The sequence below is a fragment of the Psittacula echo genome, assembly GCF_963264785.1.
Source record: "Psittacula echo genome assembly, chromosome: 3".
Taxonomy (NCBI): domain Eukaryota; kingdom Metazoa; phylum Chordata; class Aves; order Psittaciformes; family Psittacidae; genus Psittacula; species Psittacula echo.
Window position 1 is genome coordinate 121,652,386 of NC_137736.1, and position 13,599 is coordinate 121,665,984.

Sequence of the window (13,599 nt, forward strand, 5' to 3'; positions counted from 1 at the left end):
CCCTGCCCTGGGCAGCCTGTTCCAATGCCTGAGCACCCTCTCTGTGAAGAAATTGTTCCTCATCTCCAATCTAAACCTCCCCTGGTGCAGCTTGGTTCAGTTCCTGAATCATGACCATGCATAGAATCACAGAATGGCTTTGGTTTAAAGGGACCTTAAAGCTCATCCAGTTCCAACCCCTGCCATGGGCCCAGACACCTTCCACCAGAGCTGGTTGCTCCAAGCCCCTGTGTCCAACCTGGCCTTGAACACTGCCAGGGATGGGGCAGCCACAGCTTCTCTGGGCACCCTGTGCCAGCGCCTCAGCACCCTCACAGGGAAGAGCTTCTGCCTAAGAGCTCATCTCAGTCTCCCCTCTGTCAGGTTAAAGCCATTCCCCTTGTCCTGTCCCTACAGGCCCTTGTCCAAAGCCCCTCTCCAGGTTTCCTGCAGCCCCTTTAGGCACTGGAGCTGCTCTCAGGTCTCCCCTTCAGGAGCCTTCTCTTCTCCAGGCTGAACCAGCCCAGCTCTCTCAGCCTGGCTCCAGAGCAGAGCTGCTCCAGCCCTCGCAGCATGTCCATGGCCTCTGGACTTGCTCAAGCATGTCCACATCCTCTTAATCTTAATACATAGATGCTGCAAGGTGAGATTTCTTCCTTGGCACCTCAGTGTTACCTCTTACATGCCCAGCCTCTGTTGAACTTCAAGGAAGAATCAAATACAAAAGGCTCAAAAGGGGTTGAACTTTTTTCCATCTTGGAAAATAACATGCTTTTAACTGTAAAAAGTGAAAATTATGATAGAGCAGAGGTTAGGACCAAATATATCAAACTCATACTTTGCATTTTCCACCCTAATGTCATGTCTCAGGTTCGACTGGTTCAACCATCCCCGTTCAGATTTAGCTGCTCTTACTGCTGTAAAAGTATAACAAAGAAACAGGCTATGGAACTCTTTGTAGGCTGCTTTAAGCTGGCAAATGCATTACAGAGGAAGCAGTAGATGGTCTCGTGGCAGGCAACAGCGTGCAGTGGTGTGGCATGAGAGAAGCACTGAGAAAGCTGTTGTTACACAACGAAATGACGGAGTTTGACATTCAGTGCTTTCTCCTTCGTCAGTAAATCCTCACTGTGCTTCCTGTAGGCATTGAACTGCAGTGCGAGTTCGTCATACGCCTGCTTGCTGCTTTCCAGCTCACGCTGCAGCTCCTGCACCTTCAGCTCACTGGCTGCTGCTGCTGCCTCTTTCACCACGCGCTTTCCTGCTTTCCGTTTGGCTTTCTCTGCCGTCTCCAGCTTCTTCCACAGCTGCTGAATTTCCTGTTGCTTGTCCTGCAGAGCTTTGCCTCTCTCCGTGGCCAGGTTCAGGAGCTGCTTTTTCTCCTCGTTGGCCCTCTGCAGCCTGGCTCGCAACTCAGTGTCGTGGGCTCTCTGCTGGCTTTCCGCGTGCTCTACCTTCGCCAGGGTTTGTTGGTGCTGCTCCTGTAGGCGCTGCAGCTGGTGCTTTAAGGAATCAACCTCCCAGGCGTAGGCGCTGGCTTGCTGGCTCTTAGCTTCCAGCAGCTCCTCTTCCCGCTCCTGCGCTCTGCAGGTCTCGTAAGCGCATTTCTCCTGTAAGATGTCTAACTGCTCCGAGAGCTTCCTGGCCTGGGCAGCAAGCTGGAGCACTTCAGCTTCCTTCTTTTTCATAGCCTGACCGAAGAGCACTTGGTTCTCCTGCCGCAGGCGCTTGTTCTCCTCCTGCAGCAGCATGTTCTGTTCCCGGTGTTCGTCCTTGAGCTGGATCATTTTTTCGTGGTTGGCAGCCAGATCCTTGAAGCGCCACTCCAAACGCTGAATCTGCTGGGTCTGGGCTTTCATCTTCACAGCATCCTCTCTCCTCAGTTTCTCCAGCTCCACATTTTGTTGCTCCAGGCCTTTGCATTGTTTGTATGCATCCTCTACTTTTTTCTTCAACATGCAGATGAGGTGATGCTGTTCTAGGCGTGATTGTAGTAACGCCTTCTCACTCTTCTCATCTTCGGGGCTCCTACAGAGTTCTTTCAGGCCTTTTGTCAGATCTTCAATGACTTTTCTCATCTTTGAATCACTTGTGGAGCTGGCCATCGCTGCTTGTCCCCCATTCTGCGCCATGGAACCCCTGTCTCACACGGAGATGAGAAAAAAGAGATGAGCCCTACTGGAGTGAGTCCAGAGGAGGCCACAAAGATGATCAGAGGGCTAGAGTACCTCTGCTATGGAGACAGGCTGGTTCAGCCTGGAGAAGGCTCCGGGGAGACTTTAGAGCAGCTCCCAGTGCCTAAAACGGCTGACAAGAAACCTGGAGAGAGGCTTTTGACAAAGGCATGTATTAGCTTTGTTAATTATTCCTTCTCAAAGTGATGTTGTTGTAACTACAAGAACTACTATTATTTTCGGGTAAAAAGCTTGTAAGTGATAAAGCTGTAAATAATCCCCTATGCAGTCCTTTTCCTCTGCTTTTATTTTCTCCTACAGATCTGATGTTATAAATGTGAGTAAAACATGGAGGGTTACATTGAGCTTCAAATTGATTTGTAAGATTTGAATGGTGTATCACTCATCGAAAATAACTGAGTAACCTTATCCCATGCTTAGAGATTTATGAATGAAATAGAAGATCTGTAGGATGCTGATAATTATCCAATGCCCTGTGGTACAAAGACTTTGTGCCTGGAGAAATGGTTCATCCTTTTGAGTTTTAACACTCATTTGCTGGATTATTTTAGGCATGTCATTTTTGAAGTCTGGTTCCTCATGTCAAAATAAGGGAAATATTTATATTACATTGGCACCAAAGTCATTACTGGTGCCTGGTTGTATGGCAGCGTTCCCAGAGATACAAAATGTTAGTCTAAGACTAAGCTCAAACCAAGTTTTTCGTTCAGACGCAGACCTTAAACCACATGGCATGTGACACAGCATGCCAAGAACCAGGCTTTGTGAATTCTGGGCTTTGACTGGAGGTAAGTGGAGGATGGAAGAAAGAGCCAGCTTGAAAAAGGAGGAAAAATATTGTATAGCAAAACTGAGTTAATGCTGTGGAGCACAGACAGCTTCAGAGCTGTGGTGACCATTAGTATGGACACAACATCCATCTCCACCATCCTGCACTTCCCTATTCCTGTTGCTAACCTTGAATCTTGCCAAAACATTTGGAAGTAACAGAGGAGAGGGGGAAGGACTAAAAAGTTTAGGCCCTCGAGTGCAAGCACAATGCAGAGCAGTGTTTAAGAGGAGATGATAAACATTTTCTTACCGGGTGTTTTCTTTCCTCAACTGGTTTGTTGTCACTACTACAGCAGGGTTTCTGTCTCCGTGGAGATCAGAGGTGGAATCCAGTCACCATGGAGCTCGTGCCTTTGTCCTGGCTGCCTGGAACTGGGCCAGTGGCTGAAAGAGCTGGGAGTGTTTCTTAGCAAAACAAACACTGCAAATGCTCTCAAAAGCACACAGATTTGGTAAAGGGAAGAGGATTTCTACACGTCTGAAGAGCTCCCCAGCTTATGCCCTGTGTGTGCCAGAGGAGCTCAGAATAGCAGGCTCCATGGTAAGTAACAACACAGACCCTACCCTGAACAATCTGCGGCTTTATTGAGCAGTGAATGAAAAGCCTGGCTGATGGGATAGAGGAGGAAAACAGCTGGAAGGAAAAAGTCAGTGCAGGTGTTGCTGACTCCACTGGAAGAGGATACAAAGCAGAGAGGAGTGAGTGATGTGGGTAAGGGATATGAAGCAAAGAAGACAAGGAGGCTGCAGTACCAGAGTTTGTGGGCTTGCTTGCACTAGAGGGTTCTTTCTGGAAACACAGAGTGTAACAGGAGAGCTGGAACTTTGATGCCTGGTCTATAGGGAGCTGGTGTAATTTAGAACACATATACACATGTATAGGCATATACATATAAATGTACCAAAACCAAACAAAAACCATTCCAGGCTAAAGTAAAGATGAGCTTATAAAGTGAAGGAGGGAAGAAAAGGAATAACAAAACCCACCAAACCCAAGAGGAAAAAGGCAGGGGGGGGGTGTTTCTCCAGACAAGAATGAATATAAAGACATTCTAGGTATACAGCTGCTTTGTCATAAAGGTGAACTGGAATAAAGAATCAAAGCATAGTTATTAACTTATCAAACTGTCCTTGAGTGAGTAACTAACTATACACCTTTAAAGCTTCTGTTATAGGTGACTAAAACCTTCCACCTGCAGAGCTGTTCTGGTTTTAAGAAACTGGTTTCTTGAAACTTTCTGGCCTAATCAACTTTGTAAACTTGCATTTCTCTGTCAGCACATTATCAGTGTGGAACATACCACTGTAGTTCAGAATGACTATGGATCTGCTGGAAAGCTGTGTTAGCATGTGAACCACGATCAGAGAAATGTCAAAAAACACCAGTAATAGCTTTTAAACAGTAAATTGTGCATGTCTTCAGTTAGATGTTTAACACAGAATTCCTGCTGGGTTACATTATTAGATGCAGCCATTACTTCCAAGCACTTTTTAATAAATCAAGATAATATCCTTTAGCAGGAGGCGAGGTTATGTTTCTACTCTATAATTAAATGCTAGAGCATGCATAGCATCAGCAAAGTACCTTTTGCGCTGATAAAGCAGTTTGGTTTGTAATCTTCCCTTCACCTCACCAGGTGAACAGCTGTGACTTTCGTGTATGACAATAGTAAAATGGTGAAAGGATAAGCACAGCTGTTAGAGCTCTACTGAAAATCATCATCGAATCACAGACTGGTTTGGGTTGAAAGGGATCTTAAAGCTGATCTGGTTCCAATCCCCTCCCCATGGGCAGAGACACCTTCCACTAGAGCAGGTTGCTCCAAGCTCCAGCCAGCCTGGCCTTGAACGCTGTCAGCAATGGAACATTTACCACTTCTCTGGGCACCCTGCGCCAGTGCCTCACCACCTTTCACAGTAAAGAACTTCATTATATCTAACCTGAACTTCCCCTGTTTCAGTTTAAACCCATCACCCCTTGTCCTATCACTACAGTCACTGGTGAAGAGTCCTTCTCCAGCATCCATTCAAATGTAGAACCTCAAGACCTGACCCTATGGCTGAAGTCCCAAAGCTATTTTAACATAGCAAAATAGTTGAGCTTCACTGGAAGCACAACAACAACGATGACAATGACAAACTAATCCTATGAAATTGTAGGTCATGTTGACAGCAAGCTACGTTTTCATGTGAAAATGAATTCATGTAGGCAGTGAATGCAAATGAATTGGGTGCCTCTCTGCTTTTCCAGAACCACCACCCTTTCAGGAGCAGCTCTTTCCAAATACAGAAACAAAGTAGCTGTTGTACCACTTAAGTGCAAATCCATTGCTTTGAAGTGTTGCACGCACCCTGCTCTCTTAGCCACAGGAGGACAAGGTTTTGTTTTGGTGGCTTACTGTCACAGCCACCAATCTCATCACAAATGCCCGAAGCAGTGAGATATCAGACTGACAACTACTTATGGCATTTGTAAACCTGGCTGATAGGAGAGGCAGTGGGTTCCCCCGCAGGGTGAATGGCTCCTTCTATTTTCTCCATTCCTAGTGTATAATAAATACCAAGTAGCATTTCAATTTCTGTTCCCCTCCAACTGAAGCGCAGGATCTCACCAACTTGTAGACACAGCCAGAGCACATAAATGTGCATTTATTTGCAGAAACATGTTCTGTCTGCAGTTTGTTACATCACATGCTGAGTTGCTAACATAAACCACTGGGGTTTAATAAACACTAAACTCTTATTTAGCTTTAATAGGCTTCTTTTATTAAAAAAGTAATACATTTAGTATTTTATGCATTTATTTTACTCTAATAGCACGCATTTCTGCAGGTCTCAGTCCTATTCCCTATATTGCAAAGCTCCCTAAACCAGGGCCACCAGAACCCCAGCATTCTCCTAATAGTGGCGCTGAAGCACAGATAAATTATAGCCAAACACCGAGCTCATGGCTACAGATACAGCCGAGTATTCCTTACAGAATAAATACCCAACACACTGGACATCACTAAAATTGGCAGGTTTAGATCCTTTAGAGTAGCATCTGAATAAAAGAAGTTTCACCTCTGTGCCTCCAGCATTTAAAAGTGAGGATTGTACATGAGCAAAACAAGCCACATGCAAGCAAAGTTCTATAACCCTGATTGTTATAGTACACTGGAACTAAGAGTCCTCCGCACCTTGCCAGATAGGACGCTGTCAGTATCCTTCATGCTGCTTTCACTGTAGAAGTGACTTTCATATCCTAGAAACGTACTGCTGCAACTAAAGGACCTGGCATGGCATGATGAGGATACAACACACCCTATGAGCATGAACAAAATGCAACTTGTTGCTGTCTTATTAAGAACACCTCATGAACAACCCTGGGGTGTTGAGAAAGAGTTGACTCTGGGTTTTTGCTGGTAATTTAGATTATTTAAGGGATCACTTCTGTTCGGCAACACAAGCATCCAGGTGTCATAGCTACCTCTACCACTGAATTCTTTAAGTGCCTTCTTTCTTTAAGTCCTTTTCAGTGAATAAGAAGCGAAAGAATCCCTTAAATTTACATACTAATCTTCAGGCAGATATTTAATTTGAAACATGAAGTGATATTTGACAGCACAAAACCAGAAGAGCAGCTGAGCAGAGACTGTCAAAGAACTGCTGTGTTCCTCTTCCAAGTTTCACCCCTACACCTTTAATTTTATTGCCAAGGTTTCTTTTGGACACTAGCAATTAAAAAGCCACCTTATTTTGTCAACTTTGCAACCATTAGCATTCTGAGAGGTAGTGTGTCTTCTATCCAAGTGTTTGGAGAGTTCATCATCTTCTCCCAGAGGGCAGTTTCTGCTGAAGTAGAATCCATCCAGTCTACTGTAGTCCCATAGCTTCTGCCTGGAAAAATGTCAGTTAAGAGAAACATTACTTAACGTGTTGCAGAGTTAGAAGCAGACAATCACATTTGTCTGTCTTCTAAAATGGTTTCACCTTCTCAGGTGGCTGACCCAGTATTTCAAAGAACCAGTTCTACATTTGTGGACTTGAACAGTTCTATCAAACACATTTAGTAAGAGTTTCACACAGAAACTTGGTCATATTTCGTGTTAACCTTAGCCTTTTTGTCACAAGATGTAGGAGCTTGGAACAATCTGGTCTAGTGGAAGGTGTCCTTGCTCATGGCAGAGGCGTCGGAACTAGATGGTCTTTAAGGTCCATTCCACCCCAAACCATTCTGTGATTCTATGAATATCTGAGAGGATTTAAGAATAAAACAGGACACTTATTTTGTACAATGCTGGAACCTCTAGAATTCAAATTGAGATTTACTATCCCAATATGTATTTTAGGTTATTTTGGTGAGCCATTGTAACTTGGCAAAAGTAATTTTTTCTTGTCTTAGCATTGAAAGACTCCAAACACATCCTCCCCTCAGGCAATGAAAGGGACAAATACAGTGACAGGGAAAACACACAGTTCTGTCTGCACATTTTATATTGCCCTCATGCTGAAAACTTGTTTGCATTTCTAAGTTTTCCTCCCCAAAGTCTTCAAATCTTATCACACATTCCTAATCTATCCTTTTATCTCCACCCAATACATTCCTTACACCTCATACTCAGTTTTTTGCATGAGTCTGTAAGACGTTATCAGTATTTTGGATGTACATTCTTGTACTTCAGACAGTACGAGGTACAGCGTATGGCCAGACAAAGGTTTATTTCCAGTATTTCTCCTTACTTGTCAGTCATCCTAACCATCATAATACTACTGAGATTTACATTTCAGGATCTATGGTCAAAATAGGAAAGTTACTTGTCCTGGGTTCAGCTCGACATGACATTGAACGAAACTCTTTAGTAAACAACTAACTGAAAGGCTGTTTGGTGATCTTTGCAAAAAGAGAAGAAATAGAAATGATGAGGGGAAAAAGGAGAGCCTGCATTTTGTACATTAAGGTTTAATGTGTTAGTTGTTCAGTACCTGTTCCAAGGCCTATCCTTAGACCTCCCAGAAAGTGGTTAGCCAGTTTGTTGTGGTCCCAGACTGTGAGCTCTACACAGGCTTCTTTCAAATCTTCTGGTCTAAAGCCATCATAGACCATGGTGTGGTTAAATATGGGGTTTGTAGTTTTTACCACTGTTCTTGTTTTCTGGCGGCTTTTTCTGCTGGTGTCTGGCAGAATGGTACTTCAGGAAGAAAAAGCATTGTCAGTTTGCACTTAAACATCAAACACAGACAAAACCTACTGATTAACAGTGCCCTCTGCATGTTAGGACATGACTGAAGATGCTTTAGCATTGTGGAGATGAAGTCAAAGGTCATATTCTCAGTCCCAAGAAATACTGGCAGCACGCATCCACCCTTGTGCTTCAGCAGATGGAAGAGAAGAGGAGGTCAGGTGAGGAAGAGTCAGAAGTGATTTAATTTATCACGAATGACACTGAAATCTTTTGTCCCCACAAGGGATTTCCCAACCATCTCGGTATTCTTGTCTCTTCACATTTTCAGTCTGTACGTGGAAAGGAAGGAGGAAGAAATACCACAATGCTTCTCACTTCTGTCTCCTCCCTAGATTTGCTAAACTAAGACAGACTCCTGCACAAACACACCTTACTTAAATGCAAATAAAAGCAGGCATAGCTGTGAGGAGCCCTTCCCCCTATGAAGTAACTGAGCAGCAGAATGGAAGAGCAGATTACTCAGGAAGCTCTCCCATTCTGTTCTATTAGGTGGCACATACTTAACATCTTCAAGTTGTAAACCCTGAAGGACAATTTGCATTACAATCAAGGAGAATCAGAAAGTAATTAGGTGGTTTTTAATTTGAATGTAGAAACATGAAGATAAGATTAGAAAGCACAACAGTAGCATTAGTAGGCCATCACATTTGATGACTTTGACCCCAGTTCTTACCACTTAATAAAAGAGTTGAGCCTATTGCCTCTCAGAAGAGGAAGGTCACGGCATTCTTTCACCCAGATGTGGACCTCACCAGTAGGTACAGTCTTTTTCCCTGCAAAAGTAAAACATTAATGAAGCCTTGCAGATCCCTTTTAAAGGTAATTTCCATGATGCAGCAGTTCCTGTCCATTTGTAGAGGGGATATTTGGCCTAGACTCTCATTATACCTTAATTCAACCTCGGAAGCTGCTATCTTCATCCCATCAAAGTACAGCAAGACCACATCATGTCTATATTCCTGCTTCTCTTCTGTTACAACTAAATACATACTATCAGTCTCCTCTTCAAAGCCTCCTAGATAAGGATATCAGCTTGTCTTCAGTCTATGTGATGTTAACATTTATTGATGCTTGGGCTTTCAAATAAGCTCTTTTGTGCTGTGACTATATTCTTATTGACTGACTGGCTAGATTAAAGGCCTGACCTCACTGTCAGATCAGCAGTTATCAGTTGTCAGACAAGATTAAACCAAACAGAGCATAGAATGCTGCATTCTAAATACTTATGGGTATTTTCTACTTCTAGTATCACTTGAATTCAGTGTGTTGTCATTGTTTATTTAGCAAATCACAGCACCTGCCTGGTGATTTATAATCTCTAAAATTATTAGTGAGATAACAGAATTTATTACGTATACAGACTATGTTACAAATCAAAGATTACAGCAGTGAGGTCATTTCTTCTGTAGTAGCATTAAAACCAACAAAAAGATCCTAAAGTGATCTTTGGATCTTAAACTGAATTCGTGAGCAAGGTGGCTTTAGAAGAAATAATTCTGCTTCATATTTAAACAAGGTGTCTGAAATGGCCGAGTAGAAAGAACTAATCCCCCAAAGGCTTAACAAACCCAAAGCAAGAAGCAAAGCATACCTCCAGCAGGGTGTGGGACATACAGAAGGGCCAGTTTCATCTCCCCTCTGTTTTCTAGTTGAAGAGTCATTGTTGAAGCCTGAAATTTAAGAAGAAAACCCCACAAATGTCAAAGCTTGCACTTCACAAAGAGTTTACTCTGCAAAGTTGTCCACTGAAACAAGCCTGACTTCTACAGGAGGCAAGTTTTTTTCTTGTTCCATACCCATTAGTAGTCTTCCCTTAGTTTCCAGGACATGAGAGATTTTAGGGCATGTTCAACCACTTGGCAGTGCCTCAGATGATACACAACCCTTTCACCAAAGCAGAAAACAAGACCCAGGGGAGGCCAGAAGGCTTTGAGGATGCAGCATTTCCACTGATGTGCCCTTATTTAAAACCAGAACACATCTGCTCTTTCAATCAGGAAACTTACTGTTTGTGCAGCAGAAAGTGGACTTTTCTAAACTCATTCCTATAGGAATGTTTTGCCTCATTTAATACAATCTGAAAGGCAGCCTTAGCAAGAGTTAGCTTGCAAAAAGGCACAAGAATGCATCACTTCTTCATAGTCATGGACCATCTGAGGGTGGAACATGATCCCTGTTAACATTTACCTACCCAGAGCAGTTTTAAAATCAGTTGAATTCAACTAGTGCTAAAGACCATCATGACATTCCTGGTTTGTTCTATAAATTATTCAGTTTTGGATTGAGCTGATTTTGGAATGAATTCATGAAGTAAATTCAAGGAAGAGAAGCAGAAATAAAAAGGGAGAAAAATAACAACAAAAGAAACCAGAACCTCTGGCACTGGCTTAGCTGAAAGCTTAGGTCTTGGCTGAAACCCATTAGCAAACAAGACGCACACAGACATGGAAGTCATCCTTACATCTAACATTAAAATGCTGCTGCATGTTCTGAGGACGTTTGCTTCATATTTGGAGGAAAAATGGCTTCAGGTATCTGCTGCAGCAACATGATGTAAGTGAAAAACATCTTGAAATTCCTACTCCTTACACTATGAGAAAGCTTTTCCTACTATAATCATAGCTAGCTACTTGCTAGACTTACAGAAACCTCAGAACTGGATGTTCCATCGACCAGAAAAGAGGCATTTGTGATTATAACCAACACAAAACCGACAAAACACACAAAACCAGACATAAGTAAATAATGACTCGGGGTTTTGCACTTGCACAGTGGAAAATACAGAACTGACCCACCCTTAGTGACCTACCCTTGGCTTGAGTGGAAACCAGTTGATCTGCTTGTTGGATTTCTCATTCCAGTCCCATGTTCCTAAATCCAGCTCCACTTCACCAAGGAAACTATTCCTCCCAAAGGTATCATTATGCCACACAGAGATATTGAGGCTTTGGTACTTTAGGAGATCCTTCTCAATTTTATACTGCCACGAGGAAGAAATGAGGGGAAAAAAAATTCAAAGCTGGATTTTTATCAGTCTGTGCTGAAATGTGGCTGGGTTTATACACCCATAGCTGCTCACTGCTTCCTTTAAAAACAAAGCTCTCTTCATGTTTTTATTTCATAGGATCACAGAATGCTTTGTGCTGGAAGGGACCTTAAAGCTTATCCAGTTCCAACCCCTGCCACAGGCAGGGACACCTTCCACTAGAGCAGCTTGCTCCAAGCCCCTGTGTCCAACCTGGCCTTGAACACTGCCAGGGATGGGGCAGCCACAGCTTCTCTGGGCACCCTGTGCCAGCGCCTCAGCACCCTCACAGGGAAGAGCTTCTGCCTAAGAGCTCATCTCAGTCTCCCCTCTGTCAGGTTAAAACCATTCCCCCTTGTCCTGTCAACACATGCTCTTATAAAAAGCCCTTTCCAGCTTTTATTTGTCAGCCCCTTCAAGCACTGGAGCTGCTCTAAGGCCTCCCCTTAAGGAGCCTTCTCTTCTCCAGGCTGAACCAGCCCAGCTCTCTCAGCCTGGCTCCATAACAGAGGTGCTCCAGCCATCGCAGCATCTTCGTGGCCCTTCTCTTATTAAATGTATGAGCCCTTAGCTCACACTAAATTTGTATTTGTGAGAAATATACAACCACCAGTGTTCTCACTGTTGTGTCCAGAGTACACTGTGAGGTTCACCTATCAGTGCAAGGACACTGGTGCTTCTGCAGAGCAATCCCCGTCACCCTAATATCACTTTTGAGAGCATCTACACCTGTGCCTAAAAGTTGAGGTTCCTCCTCCTTCATACATGTAGTATTTCATATATAGGAATAGTTAGATAAATACCCGCAATATTTCATTATAGACTGGATTAAAAGTTTTCTTTTTGACAGAAGTCTTCCGTTTGCCCAGCTTGTATTTCTCTGGAAGCAGGTAGGTCTTTACATACCTAAAATTTAAGACAGGCTTGTTAGGAGGGCAAAAAACCCCCCACCCTTTCTAACTTCCCCTTCCAAAAGACACAAGTATTTTCTTATAAAGTCAAATAAATCCACTTAATAGCCATTATATTGTTCAAGTTGTTACATTTAGGAAGTCAACAGCAGTTGTGAAGTATAACAGTAGTTTCCGGAGTGGGACATCAGTCTTCTTCTACCAGGGGGAAATGCATAGAAACATCTCCTCAACATATACCAATACAGAATATTTAACTATAATATGCCCAGATATAGTATTTATTGGCTCTAATCTTGTTGGAAATATCAAACCAGGATTTACCATCTGGAAAGTTGAGTTTTAAAAGAGACTTTCATATTCTTTAAAGTTTGAGCTTCCCATGTTCATACACGTACCAATTTATAGTGGCAATTCTATATTCAGAGTGGAAAACCACATGAAGAACGTTATAGTCTCTTCATCTATTTAACTGAGTTGTAAACTCCAACAGGTTATAGAGATTGGGATAAAACTGCAGTTTTCATTTTCACATTAAAGATAAAGCTTCCATAAGGAAATCAATATCTTCTGTGTACTCACGGGTCTGAACGCTGGCGCTTAACATCTGCCACTGCCAAGTCTTTGCACTGGCAAATAAAGATGTGGAGCTCCTTCAGCTGTTCCACATAATCAATGGCAAATTGGATGTTCCCCTTCACATCAACATTGCCAAAGTCTGCGCTATAGATGCTCATGAGGCTTCCGCTCACCTGTGCCAGACAAGAGGAGAAACATTCTCCAGGCATTGCATTTAACCACATACTTCAAGGTTAGTGTAGAAGCTGCGCTCAGAATTTAGACAGTAAAGAGATCAGCTGTGTCCCTTTAAATGTAAGAAAAAACTAGGGAACACTGTAACAAAAGATTCTCAGCAAGCAGAAAGTTATTTGTAAGTCAAAGGTGTTAGGCCAAGTTTGCTACAAAAACAATGTGTTTATTGCATTGAAATAGATGAAGAAAAGTGATGGGATGTTGCAGATCTGGGGACTGCCTGTGATCAGATCTTTGAAATATTACTTCCAGATCTCTTCAACTGATCTTCCTTCTGCAGAAAGCAGAGCCCAAGAGTTTAGGGCAACAGGCCTTCAGAAAACATCAACAGAAAGATTAGTGCTAAAGCCTATATGGCTGAATTATGTACCTAAGTAAAGTACTGAAAATTAAACACGACATATGTAGGAAGAGAAGAATGTAAGGTCATTTTTAATCTCAATATCTTTCCCCAGAATTCCCCATAAAGTCCATAGAAACTAATAACCTGGTTAGCTAGTTCAAGGACTTAAATATCCCTGTGCCAATACTGTCTCTTGCTTTCAGTTATTTCTCCTCCCCGCTCCTCCTTACTGTTTGTTACACATAAATTGTCTCTCATTTTCAGCTATAAAGGCAAG

General features: G+C 42.8%; 2 protein-coding genes across 3 annotated transcripts in view; both read right to left on the reverse strand.

Moving 5' to 3' along the window:
- Positions 1 to 1,046: 1,046 nt before the first annotated feature.
- CCDC89 (coiled-coil domain containing 89) lies at positions 1,047 to 2,111 on the reverse strand (the record flags this gene model as incomplete). Its single annotated transcript, XM_080613577.1, has 1 exon — positions 1,047 to 2,111. One exon carries the CDS (start codon positions 2,109 to 2,111, stop codon positions 1,047 to 1,049), a length of 1,065 nt encoding a protein of 354 aa, XP_080469703.1.
- A 4,627-nt stretch (positions 2,112 to 6,738) lies between these two features.
- Positions 6,739 to 13,599, reverse strand: part of SYTL2 (synaptotagmin like 2) — a gene marked incomplete at both ends in the record, with an annotated part of 38,015 nt that continues 31,154 nt past the window's right edge. For both annotated transcript variants that reach the window (XM_080614196.1, XM_080614195.1), the window contains 7 exons: positions 6,739 to 6,884; positions 7,971 to 8,176; positions 8,904 to 9,003; positions 9,822 to 9,900; positions 11,040 to 11,210; positions 12,059 to 12,161; positions 12,749 to 12,918. In XM_080614196.1, coding sequence (XP_080470322.1) covers positions 6,739 to 6,884; positions 7,971 to 8,176; positions 8,904 to 9,003; positions 9,822 to 9,900; positions 11,040 to 11,210; positions 12,059 to 12,161; positions 12,749 to 12,918 — 975 coding nt within the window. The remainder of the gene's footprint in view (positions 6,885 to 7,970; positions 8,177 to 8,903; positions 9,004 to 9,821; positions 9,901 to 11,039; positions 11,211 to 12,058; positions 12,162 to 12,748; positions 12,919 to 13,599) is intronic.